This window comes from Diadema antillarum, unplaced genomic scaffold, assembly GCF_040938485.1.
Source record: "Diadema antillarum isolate AM-2024a unplaced genomic scaffold, OU_Dant_1.0 scf00000038, whole genome shotgun sequence".
Classification (NCBI taxonomy): Eukaryota; Metazoa; Echinodermata; class Echinoidea; order Diadematoida; family Diadematidae; genus Diadema; species Diadema antillarum.
In genome coordinates this window covers 2125788-2142342 of record NW_027270927.1, presented here as the reverse complement: position 1 = coordinate 2142342, position 16555 = coordinate 2125788, and the positions used below count along the sequence as shown (strand labels likewise).

General features: G+C 40.3%; 1 protein-coding gene across 1 annotated transcript; it reads left to right on the top strand.

The window, feature by feature from the left end:
• The first annotated feature begins 5310 nt into the window (after nt 1-5310).
• LOC139710185 (FGFR1 oncogene partner 2 homolog) lies at nt 5311-15527 on the top strand. The gene is made up of 4 exons (XM_071622120.1): nt 5311-5400; nt 7805-7965; nt 9794-10057; nt 11825-15527. The coding sequence occupies exons 2-4, from the start codon at nt 7831-7833 to the stop codon at nt 12146-12148; spliced, it is 723 nt and encodes a 240-aa protein (XP_071478221.1). The 5' UTR covers nt 5311-5400; nt 7805-7830; the 3' UTR covers nt 12149-15527.
• Nucleotides 15528-16555: the final 1028 nt, after the last annotated feature.

Here is a 16555-nt window from a genome sequence, read left to right as displayed (position 1 = left end):
TAATCTAAATAGACTTCTAGTAATAATTCTTACACTGATGTCATGAACGCGACCGAGCCCGAGCAAGCGGAACGAGCAAGGGGGGAGGTTGTGGGAGGGTGTCCCCCTAAAAATGGATTATGGAATGACGGTGTGAAACGACAAATTGCTGGCAGCAATATCAGGAGAATGGCATAACGACTACATGCGAGCGAGCTTGAAAATTTTGACATTTTACAGTCCAAAAACTGCCGTTTGTAGCCATATTTTTTTTTTTTATTTGGAAATTAGGGGGGGGGGGGGGCGCGCACCGGGCGCAACTGCTGGTAATTACAGGCAGCAACATCGGGTGAATGGCATAACAATTAAATGCGAGCGAGCGAAGAGAGCGAGCTCGAAAATTGTGACATTTTACAGTTCCAAAACTGCCATTTGGAGCCATATTTTGCGCAACTGCCGGCAATTACTGGCAGCAACATCAGGAGAATTGCATAACAATTAAATGCGAGCGAGCGGAGCGAGCGAGCTTGAAAATTTTGACATTTTACAGTAAAAAAAAACTGCCGTTCGTAGCTATACTTTTTCGCTTTGGAATTTAAGGGGGGGGCACATCGGGCGCAACTGCTGGCAATTACTGGCAGCAATATCAGGAGAGCATAACGATTACATGCCTGCGAGCGGAACGAGCGAGCTCGAAAATTTTACATTTTACAGTCCAAAAACTGCCGTTCTTTAAATAGCCATATTTTTCGCTTTGGAAATTAAGGGGGGGGGGGCGGCACCGGGCGGAACTGCTGGCAATTACTGGCAGCAACATCAGGTGAATTGCATAACGATTAAATGCGAGCGAGCGAAGAGAGCGAGCTTGAAAATTTTACATTTTACAGTCCAAAAACTGCCGGGCGCAACTGCTGGCAATTACTGGCAGCAACATCAGGTGAACTGTATAACGATTCAATGCGAACGAAGAGAGCGAGCTTGAAAATTTTGACATTTTACAGTAAAAAACTGCCGTTTGTAGCTATATTTTTTCGCTTTGGAAATTAAGGGGGGGGGGCGCACCGGGCGCAACTGCTGACAATTACTGGCAGTAACATCAAAAGAATTGCATAAAGATTAAATGCGAGCGAGCTTGAAAATTTTGACATTTTACAGTCCCAAAACTGCCGTTTGAAGCTATATCTGTTTTTTGCTTTCGAAATTAAGGGGGACGCACCGGGCGCAACTGTGGGCAATTACTGGCAGCAATATCAAGAGAATTTAAATGCGAGCGAGCGGAGCGAGCGAGCTTGAAAATTGTGACATTTACAGTCCCCAAACTGCCGTTTGTAGGTATATTTTTCGCTTTGGAAATTAAGGGGGGGGGGGGGGCGCGCACCGGGCGCAACTGCCGGCAATTACTGGCAGCAACTTCAGGAGAATGGCATTACGACTAAATGCGAGCGAGCGGAGCGAGCAAGCTTGAAAATTTTGACATTTTACAGTCCAAAAACTGCCGCTTGAAGCTATATTTTTTCGCTTTGGAAATTAAGAGGAGGGGGGGGGGGACGCCCGATGCGCCCCCCCCCCCCCTGGATCCGCCACTGGTAGTCAAGGGTGTCGGTTTATGTCCATGATTGGGGGAGGTATGACCAGCCTGGTGGCGTCGAAGTGACCAAGTGGGGGAAGGATGTCCAAAATCTGCACTTTAGAGCAAACCCTGCTCCGTATATCGTACGGATGTACAGTGCGGTCGATAAAATAGAATACTAGTAGATATGTATAAAATCATTGCTGCCAGAACCAGGGGTGCGAATTGTTTTTGCCCACGAATTTTTTATTTCTTTTTTTGGTCCCTGGTGCAAAATAATTTTTTTTTTTTTAAAGGATCTGAAGGGGGGTGCGTTCGCACCCAACGCACCCCCCCCCCCCCCCCCTGGTGACGCCCATGAACACCAAATACCAACATGCCATAATTTAATTTTACTCTATTGATAGCCGAAAAGGATTAACTTTACATCTATGGAGCCATATTATTGGAGACCACAAGCATTATTTCATAACAATTATGCATAAAGACATTTTCAATCGTATCTTTCTTTGCGTTTGTACGTTTCAGTATGATGTCAATATCACTTCTTCTTTGTTCCAGTACGTGTTAAAGTTCCGTTTGAGACATATCGGAATATCTCAGTATATTACAATACCATTGTGACTGTCATTTTGACTTTCAATAAATTTTGTCTGATTTGACAAGTTCGCTCAACTGAGTTGAATTCAAGAATACGAATTATTGCTTTTCACCCTGCATGGGTTTAATCTCCCGCTTCGCGTTGGAGCACAATACTTCACCATTTCAGTATAAGAACATGTTAACCCTATAAAGCCCAAGGGGGGGGGGGGGCACATTGTGCCCCCCCTACCAGATTTTCGTTCGCCACTCCTTCGCCCTTAATTCGATTTCAACCAAATTTGGTGACTTTTCCTAAAATCTTATTGCAAACATTTTGATATATAATTTAGCTATATTTGATGTTGCTGGTTGCCATGGCAACCATAAACTGACAACCATGTCAGTCAGATTTTGCATCTTTTTTGTGTTTCCATTTCATTTAACAGCATTACAGTTTATGAAATGGGTGTTTCTTGGCTGAAATTTGTTGAAGGAGCAAAATTCGAAGTGATTATGGTCCTGGAAAGTTTTTCTTATTATTTCCTTTGTTTTTATGTGACAAAGGCATAAAACAATAGATATAATAGAGATAATTGAAAACAATAATATTTTCTGAAGATTGCCCTTATATTTTGAGTTATTTTGATTCCTTCACCCTAGTTATGCCTCTAATATCATTACTTGATCATATTATCAATTTCCAATCTCAAAATTCCAGTATTATGCAAATATGAAATGTCATAACTATATATATACCCATCCCAAACATTTCATCTCAGGTCTCATAATGTATCATTATGTTGATATGAATAGCGCCCCCATGTGGTGACCTTGAGAAATTTCAACCATAACAAATAATAAAATTCTACTTGCTTATCATTTGTGGCAAATATGAAAATGATTGGTCTATAATAAGACATATGTAATGGGGATAAAGAAATTATACAGAAAAATCATGTTTTTAGCATATTTCCTATGTATTTCTTTATATTTTGGTAAATAGCGCCCTCCATGGGTAACCTTGTGAAAATTCAAATGTACGATCATGTAGAGTATGAGTTACTCTACCCACGTGCCAAATATGACGATGATACATCAAATAATAAAAAAGTTATATAGGGGGGGCACAATGTGCCCCCCCTTGGGCCTGCGAGGGGTCAAAATAGCTTGGGCTTAATAGGGTTAAGGAGTTTCCGTTCATACAGGATATTTATAGATGTCCGAAAACCTTCAAAGACCTTCAGCACCCTCGAAATAGGGTAAGACCATCAATTTATTTTAAAAATTTTACCATTAAGAAAAAATATATTGACATTGGAATTTCTGCCACTTATTTTGGCTGTCATCTTGGACGTCTAAAAACCCTAAAGAATGGACGAATTTCAACAACCAAGTTTCGAGGGTGCTGAATAGGGCCTAAAATTTACAAATTTTGACAGTTATTTTGGCGGTCATCTTGGACATCTCAAAACCCTTAAAAAAGAACACGAAAGTTACATCAACCAGGTTCGGATTCAGCACCCTCGAAATAGAGTGAAACCGCCACTTGTTTTCAATTTCACACCATTTAGAAGGTAATATAGGGCTCCCATGGAAATTTTCGTTTTTGACGGCCATTTAGGGGCCATTCTGGCGGCCATCTTTATTATCTCAAAACCCTCGAGGAAGTAAGAGCTGTATACTGGAGCTTCAAATTCAGCAAACTCAAAATAGTGTAAAACCACCAACTGTTTTGTATTTTACACAATTTAGAAGGAAGTAGGGGGTCTACATATGAATTTCCGTTTTTCGCGGTCATTTTTGGCGACCATCTTTATCATCTCAAAACCCTTAATAAGGATGCAAGAGTTGTATCCTGAGCTTCGGATTCAGCACACTCAAAATAAGATAAAAACCACCAATTGCTTTCAAATTGTCACCATTTAGAAAGAAATACATGGGAACTTCCGTTTTGGGCGGCCATTTTAACGGCCATATTGACTATCTCAAAATCTTCAACAATGCAGGAGTTGCACCATTAGATTCTGATTCAGCACCCTCGAAATAGGGTTAAAAAAATCAATTGTTTTCAATTTCTCACCATTTAGAAGGAAATACGTGGGAAATTTCGGTTTTGGTGGCCATTTTGGCGGCCATCTTGAATATCTTTAAAACTTCATGGATGCAAGATTTGCATCATCCAGATTCGGATTCAGCACCCTCGAAATAGGGCAAAACCATCAATTGTTTTCAACATCTCACCTTAAGGAAATACGTGGGAATTTCCGGTTTTAATTGGCGGCCATTTTGGCGGCCATCTTGAATATCTCTAAAACTTCATGGATGCAAGAGTTGCATCATCCAGATTCGGATTCAGCACCCTCGAAATAGGGTAAAACCATCAATTGTTTTTAATTTCTCAACATTTAGAAGGAAATACATGGGAATTTCCGGTCTTAATTGTCGGCCATTTTGGCGGCCATCTTGAATATCTCAAAAACTCCATGGATGCAAGAGTTGCATCATCCAGATTCGGATTCAGCACCTTCCAAATAGGGAGAATCATCAATTTTTTTTCAATTTCACACCACTTAGAAAGAAATACGTGGGAATTTTCGGTTTTGGCGGCCATTTTGGCAGCCATCTTGAATATCTCAAAACCCTCAAGGATGCAAGAATTGCATCATCCGGATTCGGATTCAGCACCCTCGAAATAGGGTAAAACCGTGACTTGTTTTCAATATCTCACCATTTAGAAGGAAATACGTGGGAATTTCCGGTTTGGGCGGCCATCTTGGCAGCCATCTTGAATATCTCAAAACCCTCAAGGATGCAAGAGTTGCATCATCCGGATTCGGATTCAGCACCCCCGAAATAGGGCAAAACCATCAAAAAACATTGGGTGGACGGTAAAACAAGGTTCAGCCTCTGGCACCCAGACTAAGAGTTGGATACAACCACTGAACTAAAATATTAGTTCGGTGGATACAATCAGGGCATCAGTTCGCTGCGATTTGGTCGCAGAGGGAGTCCTACATATTCAAGCTATAAACCCTGTCTTGTTCCTCTACATTTTGTAGGGAGATATGCGTGTATTGGCATACAGAAATGCGCTTCCGTTATGAGTCGCTAAACACATATCAATGACACGCTGTGAATCCAATAGACGTGTACACAGCCAGCCGGCGAGATTATTGCATTGCACCGATTACTACACTGCGAATTCGTTCTCGAAGCTGAGACAGCGACGGGTCTTCCGCTTAAGCTTAGCTCGAAGTACTTTGTACCACGTGAGTTGAGATTTTTCTGCCGTGAATCCTTATCGAGACTTTGACTCTATAATTATTGACTCTATAAATCTAACCGTAACGTGGTCGTTCGACGTAATAGGTTGCTGAAAACCATTAGAATTCTATAAATCAGTGGTCAGCCCCTGCGACACTGACTAAGCGACAGCGCTAGCAGCGCAGCGCCAGAGCGGTTCGCTCGGTTGTCAGAAGTGGTTGTAAACACTTGTAAATTACGCCGGTACACGTCGAGAAGGTTTGATCATCTTTCTCTTTAAATAGGGTAATCAAAGAAATTTAAATCTATTTATAAATCCACTGTACTGTTCCGTCTGTAAGAGTAAGTAAATGCGCAGTTATGACGGTTGTGACTGCAAGGCTGCTGTTATTCAATATTGACTGTCGTGAACTAGACTAGGGCCGGGCCTAGGCTAACCAAATGTTAGGGTTTCAGAACTTTCATGATCTATCATCTGAGCTAACACTAAGTAACAGTTAGATCTGGATTCACCGGTAGATAAATTCACTAACTACCTGTCTAAACTTTACACAGCCCAGTCGCTGTGGCGTCTGGTCGGGCTATATAAATTTACTGGACTTCTTACTCATACTGTAGTCTGTAGTAGATATCTAATTTTATAATCACAATTTACTCGTTCATGAACTATGTCATGACAAGTGCTGCATACCCCTGAATGATGTAGCAGAGTCGAAGCACATCTAACATGTTAAATCAAATAAGTGCATACATGTATTCTGTTGATGGGGCACTTGCAACATAGCAGTAGCAGTAGCCCCAAGGAGGTATTGTATTTGTAAATGGATCCAGGACAACTCGTCCTCGAGACAGGTCGCCCCGGAGACAGCTCACCCTCGATTTTCAAGGGCGAGTTGTCTTGGGTCCAAGGGCAAGTTGTCTCAAGTGGCGAAGGAATATACCCCGAATGTTTGATTTAATTTCAGACAAAATAAAAGCTGCTTAAAAATGATTTTGCATATATCTGCCTAAATTAAATTTCAGATTGCACACAGTTTCTATTTTCTCTGATTAAAATCATTTTTAAAATGAAAATTATGGCATTTTGTTATCGCATTTTCCCAGCCCTGAGATCGCTAGAATTGCCGAATCGTCCATGCCCAATTTGTGCTCGCCCCCTGATTCTTCTCAGCAAACTGCAGTAAATTTTTCGACTTTGAATGCACCTCTTAGACTTCATTTATGATTCAGGTTTGTATTATTGATTAATGATGATAGATAGTACAGGGTTGAATTCGATTAATATTTCACTGTCTTCATTTATTCAGCAAAAGAAGAAGATACGATCTCGCCCTCACCTCTTTTTCTCCCGCTGGTGCGGCATGCATTCTAGGCTGCATTGTGTTCCTGTTAACTTATACCCATAATTTTCATTTTAAAAATGATTTTAAGCGGAGAAAATCAAAACTGTGTGCATTCTGATATTTAACTTTTAAGGCAGATAAATGCAAAATTATTTTGAAGCAGCTTTTATTTTGTCTGAGATTAAATCAATCATTCGGGGTATATTCCTTCGCCACTTAAGACAACTCGCCCTCGGACCCAAGACATTTCGCCCTCGAAAAACGAGGGCGAACTGTCTTCGGGGCGACTTGTCTCGAGGGCGAGTTGTCTGGCGCCCCATTCGGATGTACATGTACATGTACACTAACATTTACAATCAATAGGCTCGCCTAAAGAAAGATCACTGAAAGATCGGTCTGTATCTTGACACCTCTTGTCGTCAGTAACCCGGGGCGCTCCTTCACACAGTTATAGTCATATACTTCGCGTTCGGGCTGTTCGCAGTTAATTAGTCATCAGGGATAGATCTGTAGACCTCTAGGGCTACGCTCTATTCCGAGTAACCGCAACAGCGACCCCAACACATACTGTTACTGCCAATACTTGTTACAGCGCCCCTTAACGGGGTTATATTCTGAGGAGACTACAAGAGTGTACATGTGGCTTTACAGAATCTCCTCCTTATGCCAAGCAAGGACCAAAGGAGAGCCGTAACTAAAAGTAAAAAAAAAAAAGCTATGATAAAAACTTCAAAATTAAGTCTTTGCTTCAGCATGATGTTCTGCTGACAAACACTGACAAAGGCAGACCCTTTTAATGGTAAGGTTCATGACAATGTGATGCTATACCGGTACTGAGTGAAACTGATAGTGATAAATTATAATTTGTACGTTGAACAGGGTTTGCTAGACTGGTCCAGGGAACATCTGTTGAAGAGCTGAACCAAGCTTTCAAACTACAGTGTATGTGGAATTATGGAACTAATGTAGATCTACTGTCAGTAATGCTTTGAATACGGACAGATGTTGCCAGATGGCAGTGTGACACTTGTGCGTCAATTCTCCTTTTTTTCTTCTTTTTTTTCAGAACTTGGACCCCGCTCCAAAAGTAAGATGACCCTGTCGATAGATCAAGTCTTGTGCGATGCTAGACGTCTCGTGGACAGACTCAAGGAACATGACAGTGCCGCTGATGTGCTTATTCAGGAGACCACCACTCTGAACAAAAAGATCGCTGTCATGAAAGAGGTGAGCAGAAAGAAAAAAAAAATGGTGGCCAAACTTGGAATCTTGCTCATACTCTCCAAATTGTCCTAATCCCATGTGTTTTTAATGTGATCAGGAATGTTTTGTTATGTGGTTGCAAACATTTCATCTTTGAGCCGTTGTTGTATGAGACTCGCCTCCACATTTGTGCATGAGATATTTCCTTGATGGTGTAGCATGCTAAAATGAAGCAAAGGTTTGCAGTTTTCATTCTGATAGTTTCACAATGCTTTATTGGAAGAGGAGTTCAGTATAGCTTTTCAAAGAAAATTGATTTGTAAAAAAAAAAAAAAAAAAAAGATACTTTAAAGATACTGTTTACCATTGGGGACAGAGATTAAAAAAATGTTAGAGATTTCACATTTGATGCTTTATGTGCAGGTCAGGTGTATCATAAAGCATCCTACCATCAAGAAATGTGCAGGAAAGGCAAAGCCTAAAATATAAGGAGATATCACTATCTTTCTCAAGAAACCATAACTGTAGAGGGTTTATTCTCAAAACATTTTTATTATGACTATTGTTCACATTTTGTATGCTTTACAATACCTACATGTAACATCGATTACACTGATTCAAATTTTTACATTGGTTGTTTCTATCCCTAACTCACATTTTAGAACTATTTTGAAGCACTAAAGCTGGGTTTTTGTTTCATCTGCAAATGGCAAATGATGCCTTTAAGCTTTCTTGTTGCAAGTTTGTATCATGTGGAACTGCAAACTTCGAAGTCAACATTTCGATGCACATAATTCACTGATGGATGCCTTTCATGGTTTTCAAATGTACCCTTGTGGGCAGCGTAGATCAGACATAATGGCAGGTCCCTGTGGCAGAGGTCAGTCACCTGAGACAGATAAAAACCCTGCAATTGTTTTTTTGTTTTGTTATTGTCATCAGGGTGTATGGTTGCCCTTCAAGCTAGGAGAGCAAAGGAGGCTCGAAAGAAGGGCCACTAAAATGATTCCAGGAATTGAATTAGACATTTGTCCTGTTCTAGATGTCTACATCACCTACCCCCTGTACCCTTGCCATCTGCCAGTTACAGACAAAAAAAAAAGGTGGCATGATTGATGTGTACGAATCACTTGCACCGTCAATATCACACAAAGTTTGACATGTTGTGTCGTAACAGTGGTGGGAGAATTTGTAGTCACTCAATGAAGCTTGGAAAATGATATGCTAGATTGGATGCGAGGAATTACTTTTCTGCTAACATAGTGGTTGATATACATATGTGGCATTTTCTTCGAGAAGATGCGATCTCTGTGTGCAGAACTGTGAACTTCTTTAAGAATAAGCCTGATGAGCACTGGAAGAATGTTGCATTTGACTACTGTAAAGGTGGTTTCTTTCGCGTACAGAAACTTTCGCGGTTTCCATCGGTGCCGACTCTTTTGCGTGTGTTTAAATTCGCGGTCGGTAATGATAGCGTTGTAAAAAGCGACGAATTCAAAACATTTTCGCGTGATGTTAAATTCGCGGTTCAACCTCAAAGCGCGAAAAGCGCGAAAATAAAACCACCGCAAAAGAAACCACTTTCACAGTATGACTAATTACCTGAGGTCCTTGGTCTCAAGCAGCTTACACCCGTCCCAGCCATGCATATATTTCGTAATTTTAGGATGATATCACTAAGAGATATAACTTTATTGGAATGAGAACAGTGCAGGCTGCACATATTTACGAGAGGGCAAGCAGCAGAAAATAACCCATCCCTGATCAGTGAACATGCTCTGTCCTACACCATTGTTCCAGAAAAGTAAAGTAAAGTGAAGTATTATTGCTGGTAATTTTATTCTCCTCACAGTACCAGGAGGAGATCGAGGAGATGAACAACATCGCCCACCACCGTCCCCGCTCCGCCCTGATCCTCGGGATCCAGCAAGAGAACCGGCAGATCCGGGAACTGCAGCGGGAGAACCAGGAACTGATGGTGGCCCTGAAGGAACACCAGTCGGCGCTGGACCTCATCATGACCAGCTACCGGGACCAGGTCTCGCGACTCGTCGTGGCCAACCGCTCCGACCGAGACAACATGACTGCCAACCAGAAGCAGTCGGAGCTAGAACAGGTGAGATTTGTTCCAGATTGCAATTCTGTTATATGTACATGAGTTGGCAGTGAGTTGGAGGAGAGCTGTATTCCACTTTCGGGATATAGATCTTTTTCTAGGTGGAGAGCCAATGAATGTTTGTACTGTAAGCTACTGAACAAGCAACCATGCACTATTTAGGCACAGGCTGTGGTATGGAAGCACTTTGTATTCCAAATAAATGGTGCATCATCCTGCTGAATACACGTGTAAAGTCAGAGATCATGAAAGAAAGAAAAATGCGCTTTAAGTTGACTTGGGCCGTGTAACCTAATTTTCATAGTTTTCAAACTTTCAATCCTTTTAAGAAACATATTTTCCATGTATGGAAGTAGGGCAAATTATATCAATTCACAATGGAAAGCTTAATATCTACCAGATTCAGACGTGCCAAACACCGGAAAATCATTCACCCAACTATGAATATATCTTTTATGATGATGCATAATGTATGTTACCCAGAATTTCAATACTAGTAATAGTCACTGCTGGAGCAAAGTGTTTTTTAACCCGTTCCCTACGGGAACCTGGTGGGAGCATCTGATATATGAGAACCTGGTATACAGCTGTACCAGGTTCCTAAAATGAAGACAAGAGTGCCTGCTCTGGTGGCCTAAATTCATATTTCTTTGTATTAAAATACAGAGAAAAGTGGGTTTGATAAAAAGATCAGAGTTTATTCTATCAGCATTTGTTCTCCTTCTGTTTGAAAAATGCGTATTTCACAGTATTATGTGCCTTTTTCCTGATTTGTAGTTTTTCTGCTGTAAACTCGTACAAACATGTACATAGCGATCAAGGCTGAAATCAGTTAGATATCTGGGTTCGCTGACCCTAGTCACCTCATTCAGGTACCTGGTTTTGTGTAGAACAAAAGATTCTGTGAGCTCATCAGCGCACGCTCTATTCGTACCTCGAACCCGATTGATATTTCCATTGTTCACTGGCACATGTAGTTGACCATGGAAAGGGGGACACAATGAACCGCTTGACTGCCTTCACACAGCTGGATTACCAACCTGTCTGCCTCTCTGTCAACAGGCAAAAAGAATCTTGTTTTGGGGCATTAAAAGGCACTCAGAGAATTGAGAAGGGAACAGGTTGATTCCCTTTTGTCTTGCTATTAAATGTAGCTTTGCTTCCAAAGATGATAGGACTTCAGATTGATTTCACCAACTCTCACTGAGTTTTCCCAAGGAGGGTGGTAGTGCTTTTGAACTCTCTGTTTTGGATCTTTCTTCATTGTCTTCATTAACTACAAATAGTACAGGGCAGTGATATGGCTCAGATAGTGGCAAATAGGCTGTGCTGTCAAATTTTTAGCAGAATTATATTGCTGTCTTTGCGACCATCATCACTAAATCGTTACCTGTAAAATTGTCATAGACATCATCATTACTGACATCATACCATTGTCTCTATTACAGTGACATCATCAATATCTCTATTATCACTAATACGATGTATCACTCTTACTACAGTGAATCTCATCATAATGAGGTCAGATATGGTGAAATACCTGAAATAAGGTAACTTTGCAGGTCCCATTTCTTTTATATTCTTTTTTTTTTTCATCCCTCGTATAAATAGAAATCCAAAATAATGAGGAAATATGCTACCCTCTCTGATATAATGAGGAAATTTTGCCAGTCCCAATTGAATTGTTAATAGCGAGAGTTCCCTGGCTGTATCGTCATCCTCACGATGAACGTTCTCCTCATCAATTTGAGTTTCATTCTTTTGCAGGAATCCTCCGTCTCCTCCATCGAGAAGGTGCTGGAGATGGCCGCCGTCATGCAGCGGGCCATCGACATCGACGAGCACTCCAACAACGAGATCGACGAGGCCATCGCCCGGCTGCAGATGGAGAACCGCGGCCTGCGGGAGCTCCTGCAGATCTCGCGCCAGACGCAGGCCCGGCACTTGCCGTGCTACAGCAGCGAGGGCAGCGTCGACGCGGGGGACCGGGAGCGGAGCAGGGACACGGAGAAAGAAACGAGTAGCGAGAGCGAGAGTGAGAGAGACACCTCCGTCCTGCAAATGGACAAGAACGGCGTTCCCTTAAAATGACGACGGGGCGGTGTCGCTAAAAAACTGACTCTACAAAGATTTGAGCTGCGTTGAACTCTTGAGGGACCGCAGTGCAGATCTACTCCATGATGTATCACATCATCACAAGACTAGCCAAAAGTATCCAAGGAGAACTTCCATGCTGGCAAAGGACCGCTCTTTGGAATCGTTTTCATGGTGTGGCATTATGTGTATATCTGTCACAAGTTTCTTTTAGCTGGGGCTATCTACAGAGCACAGGTAGAGCACACTCTTATATAAGAATACAAATTATTAAACAAACTCATGTTTTACCCCTGTGTTCAGTTATTTATATTTGAATCTGCAGTCACACATTAAATATATTTTGTCTTCGTGAAGAAATTTGGACTAGCTCTAGGATGTCTGAGATGGTTTGGGTTGAATATCTTAAACTTTGGAGTCAGTAATGTATGGTTAGTACACAGCAGGTTGTAGCTAAAAAGCATATACAATGTATATGAATTGCACAAGTGATGGGCATTGATATATTTGTTTTCATGTTAATTTAGTGGACTAAAATTAGAATAGTGTGTGACCTATAGTATTCAAAGTAACATAATGAGATATATCTCTGCTGCATCATTGATTTGTAATTGGTATCAGAAAGAAAGTAAATATACATGTAGTGGAATGGTATGTGTCACATATTTCTTTATTATCTTTAAACTGTGAAGCAAGGGATAACGTTGAATTTGTTCCAGGTAAGATACCAGTTCCATAGTAAAATCCAGGAATCATTATTGTGTGAAAGGCATTTCAGAGAAAGAAGAATTGATTCTGATAAAAATGGTGGTACATGTAGATTAGGCATAGAGGTGTATTTTAATAGGTGTTTAGACATCCATCCAGAAAGCAAAGGAAGTTCACTTCCTTTATATCCAGACTTGATAGCAAATTGCCATTTATCAGTACTTCACAATCAGTGCAGCTCTGTGGTTTTGAGATATGATGTTTTTGTGTGTCAGAAAGAAAACACAGTCAGGTGAATGCATAGTAAAGGTGAACCTTATTTGAGCAAATAACAAGATTTTTTATCATTGTGAGCTTTTTTCCCTCACAGATTTGTGAACACACATATCAATGATACCACTCACTAGATATAGTGGGATAAGTTTGGAAACAAATCTCCTAAGATTCCATGATACGAGACAATTTTTTTTTAATTAAACAGTCATAGTTTACAGTACCTTGCTTTGAAATGTACATAGCGTATACCTATGTAGCAACCTCTGAGTGTCTGTTTTAACAAGATTTCACTTGAGAAGGAAATTTGCACTGTCCGGAGTGACTTATTATAGTGGCGTCTGCCTGTACAGTATGTAAAAAAAAAAAATAAATAAATAAATAATAATGGGATTTTCACATTGATAACTCCCAATACGATTAAACTGTCTAATTGCTACTTCAGAGTCTTAAAATACCACATCTTAGCTCTATTTTGCAGAAATCCCCATTCAGTTTGGTTAAGTAGTCACAGAGAAATGTGGATTATAGTAAAGCATGTGATGCGTCTGATGATCCAAGTTTAGCACTTGGTCTTGAAACTGCATATTTATGTGTGAACACAATAAGCCAGTTCGTAATTAGCTCATGTACGCCTTGGTGCAAATGACCCTTCTTTTTTCTCAGTTGGTTAGGCACTTCACTCGTTTTAAAGCGGAATAATAATGCACAAGCTTGCCCGACATACCAATTTATGGAATTCGTGTTCAAACAAAGCATGAACTTGTGTTTAGACCAGATGACCGGAATAGTCCGTCAGTTGACACTTTAGCAGGCATCTAATTCATTGTTTCGTATGGAATGCAATAACAACCTTTTTCTTTTGATATAGCCAAATACCAGGCTTGCTATCAGGTGGATGTGCTGGCAAGCACTATTTAGAAAAGGATCACATGAATAATCATCACATCACAGATACTTATGTCAGTGAATTAATAAACCAAAATGCCTGTTGGTACAAATGACCTTTCTCTGCTCATGCGCAAAGTGGAATTATGAACTGGTCTATTGGCAGAACTTGGAGGGAAGGGATTCCTGACGTGCTCTACAAAACTCCTCATTTCTCTTTGACCACTGAAGCAAATCAGATGGGGTTTTGTGTAAGATGTGGGCAATGAGTTGTAGTTTCATTCCCTGAAATTGTATTTGGATTGATACACTATTTTTGAAGTTACACCGTATCACTGCGGAGGGTCCTGTTGTAATTTTTTTTTGGGACATGTATATGGTATTGTGCAGGACTGAGGATACTGAAAACAGTGTGGATTAATGAGTGGCATGTGTAGGGCTTCATAACCACTCTCCCCCTACAGTTAAATTTGTGTCTGTACCCAACTTGTTCTTTGTGTGGTGTACATTTGTATACACAAAGCAGTAAGCTCAGAAATTATCAACAGGAAGTTGATGGCCCTCATTTCAGAATCCATATAAACTGAATTCATACTACATTTGGTACATATACACTGTAAATGACACTGCTACATTGTATGTCTGTCGTAAATATTGTCAGTGAAGATCATGATTAAAAAAATTGGGAGAGCTACAGATTTTGTCACTTGAATATAAGATTTAATTTGTGAAAGTCAACCAGTGTATCTACACAGTATCTACCCTATATTTTCAGTAAAAGTAAGTCATAAAGATTTGTAGCAAAGAGAAAGAAGTAGAATTCATGCCATCCTTCTAAATAGCCAGACCTACCCAGAGGTTTCAGTGTGTGTGTTAAAACGGTACCCCTCGCTCTCTCCTGCGGTTTTATTCCCCGAGGCAAGGAATTTTAGTTCTCCTGATGTTGTTGCGACGTCACAGTAAGGTCAAACGGGGCTTATGAATAAATGCAGCAAAAGAGGATACATGTATTTATCCTACACTTGGTACAGACAAAATTCATCTTTAGTAAATGTATCTCATGGTTTGTGATGAAGCGTTTCTGAGCTTGATTTTTTTTCATTGTAGGGAAACTCCACTCTACTCAAATCCATGTTCATATAAAGGTCAAGTTATACCGACAGAACAATCGACTTTTCATTATGTCAGAGAAAATGATGAGATGGAATTCTGTGTGCAGCATCTTTTCACAAAATAGTGACATTGGTTCCCATCAAATATGCAAATTAGACAGACTGATGATGTCATTGCCTCACAAACTCGCCCCATTTGTACATACAGTGGAATCTTGATAAAAAGAGATCTGACAAACAAACTTATTTCTCCGGTCCCAATGAATTTATTTCCTTTCGTTTTGCATTGTTTACTGATATAACAAAATCTCCATGGGTGGATCCAGGAATTTCGTAAAGAGCAGGTGCCTTTACAAAATTAAAGGGAGGGGGGTGCATGCACCCCCCATTTTTTTCTTTTTATTTCTTTGGTCTAACAAAAAATAAAGGGGGGGGGAGCGCACCTGGTGCACTCCATCCTGGATCTGCCACTGATATCTGATATAAAGAACAAATTTTCTTAGTCACAAGGATCTTGTTATACTGAGTTTCCACTGGAATTAGAATTTAACAATCCTTTTTGTCACTTCTTTAGCAACCTTGACCTCTACAGTATACAAAGTGGCCATGGCTAGATAATTACAACTCTAGAAACAATTTGATGTGAATGATAAACTTTCGTCTGTTGAATTCATCCCGAAATGGCCAATTCAGTGCAGATTTTTAAGCAAGATTGAGAATGGGTGGTCATGATATCAGCACCTCATTCAATTTGCATTTGTAGTCTTTACTAGTATGTGTTTTGAGACTCATTATTGCATGGGTGACAAGACCTTGTGGCTCAAATTTTGGTGAAAATCACTCTGTTAGATTATGTGAGATGATCAGACAAGTGATTTCTTGTCCAAATCGTAGTTGTCTTTCCCCCAAACTGAATCCATCACAGCATGTCAAAGGAAAGGCATTCCCATTTGTTAGTGCTTTAGCTGCTATGTCTCTTCACTCTCCTGAACAATCAACATTTTTCAGATAGATTTTGCCACTTCAACAGCGTTATATCTTATCTTATTCTACTGAAACATCTACAGTTTTCTCTGTTTGAACTGACTGTGTTTTAAAACCTGCTTGAACATGCATTGGATATTTTCACTTGGTATTTATTTCTTCTTTTTTCGCCATAATCCATGACTACAGTGTATGGAGAATCAATAATTTCTCATTTGATTGAAGAAGGTGTAGTGCTTGTGAATGGTTTGTAAAATTGTGTGGTATGAGCCCCAATATGATTATATCTGTATAGGTGGAAATTATATGGTCCTTCAAAGCAATATCTCCTGTGTTTTGATGTTTCCTTTGTGTGCCCTTGTTCAGATGTTAGTTTTAACAGCCAAACATACACACAAAGATTCGAGCTACAGAGTTTCATTTTTCCAAGGATTTATTA

Bases quoted from the DNA above. Each gene is read 5' to 3' on its own strand.
- LOC139710185 (XM_071622120.1), top strand. From the start codon at position 7,831: ATGACCCTGTCGATAGATCAAGTCTTGTGCGATGCTAGACGTCTCGTG. The intron at 7,966-9,793 runs GTGAGCAGAAAG...TTCTCCTCACAG, and splicing joins AGATCGCTGTCATGAAAGAG to TACCAGGAGGAGATCGAGGA. The intron at 10,058-11,824 runs GTGAGATTTGTT...ATTCTTTTGCAG, and splicing joins AGCAGTCGGAGCTAGAACAG to GAATCCTCCGTCTCCTCCAT.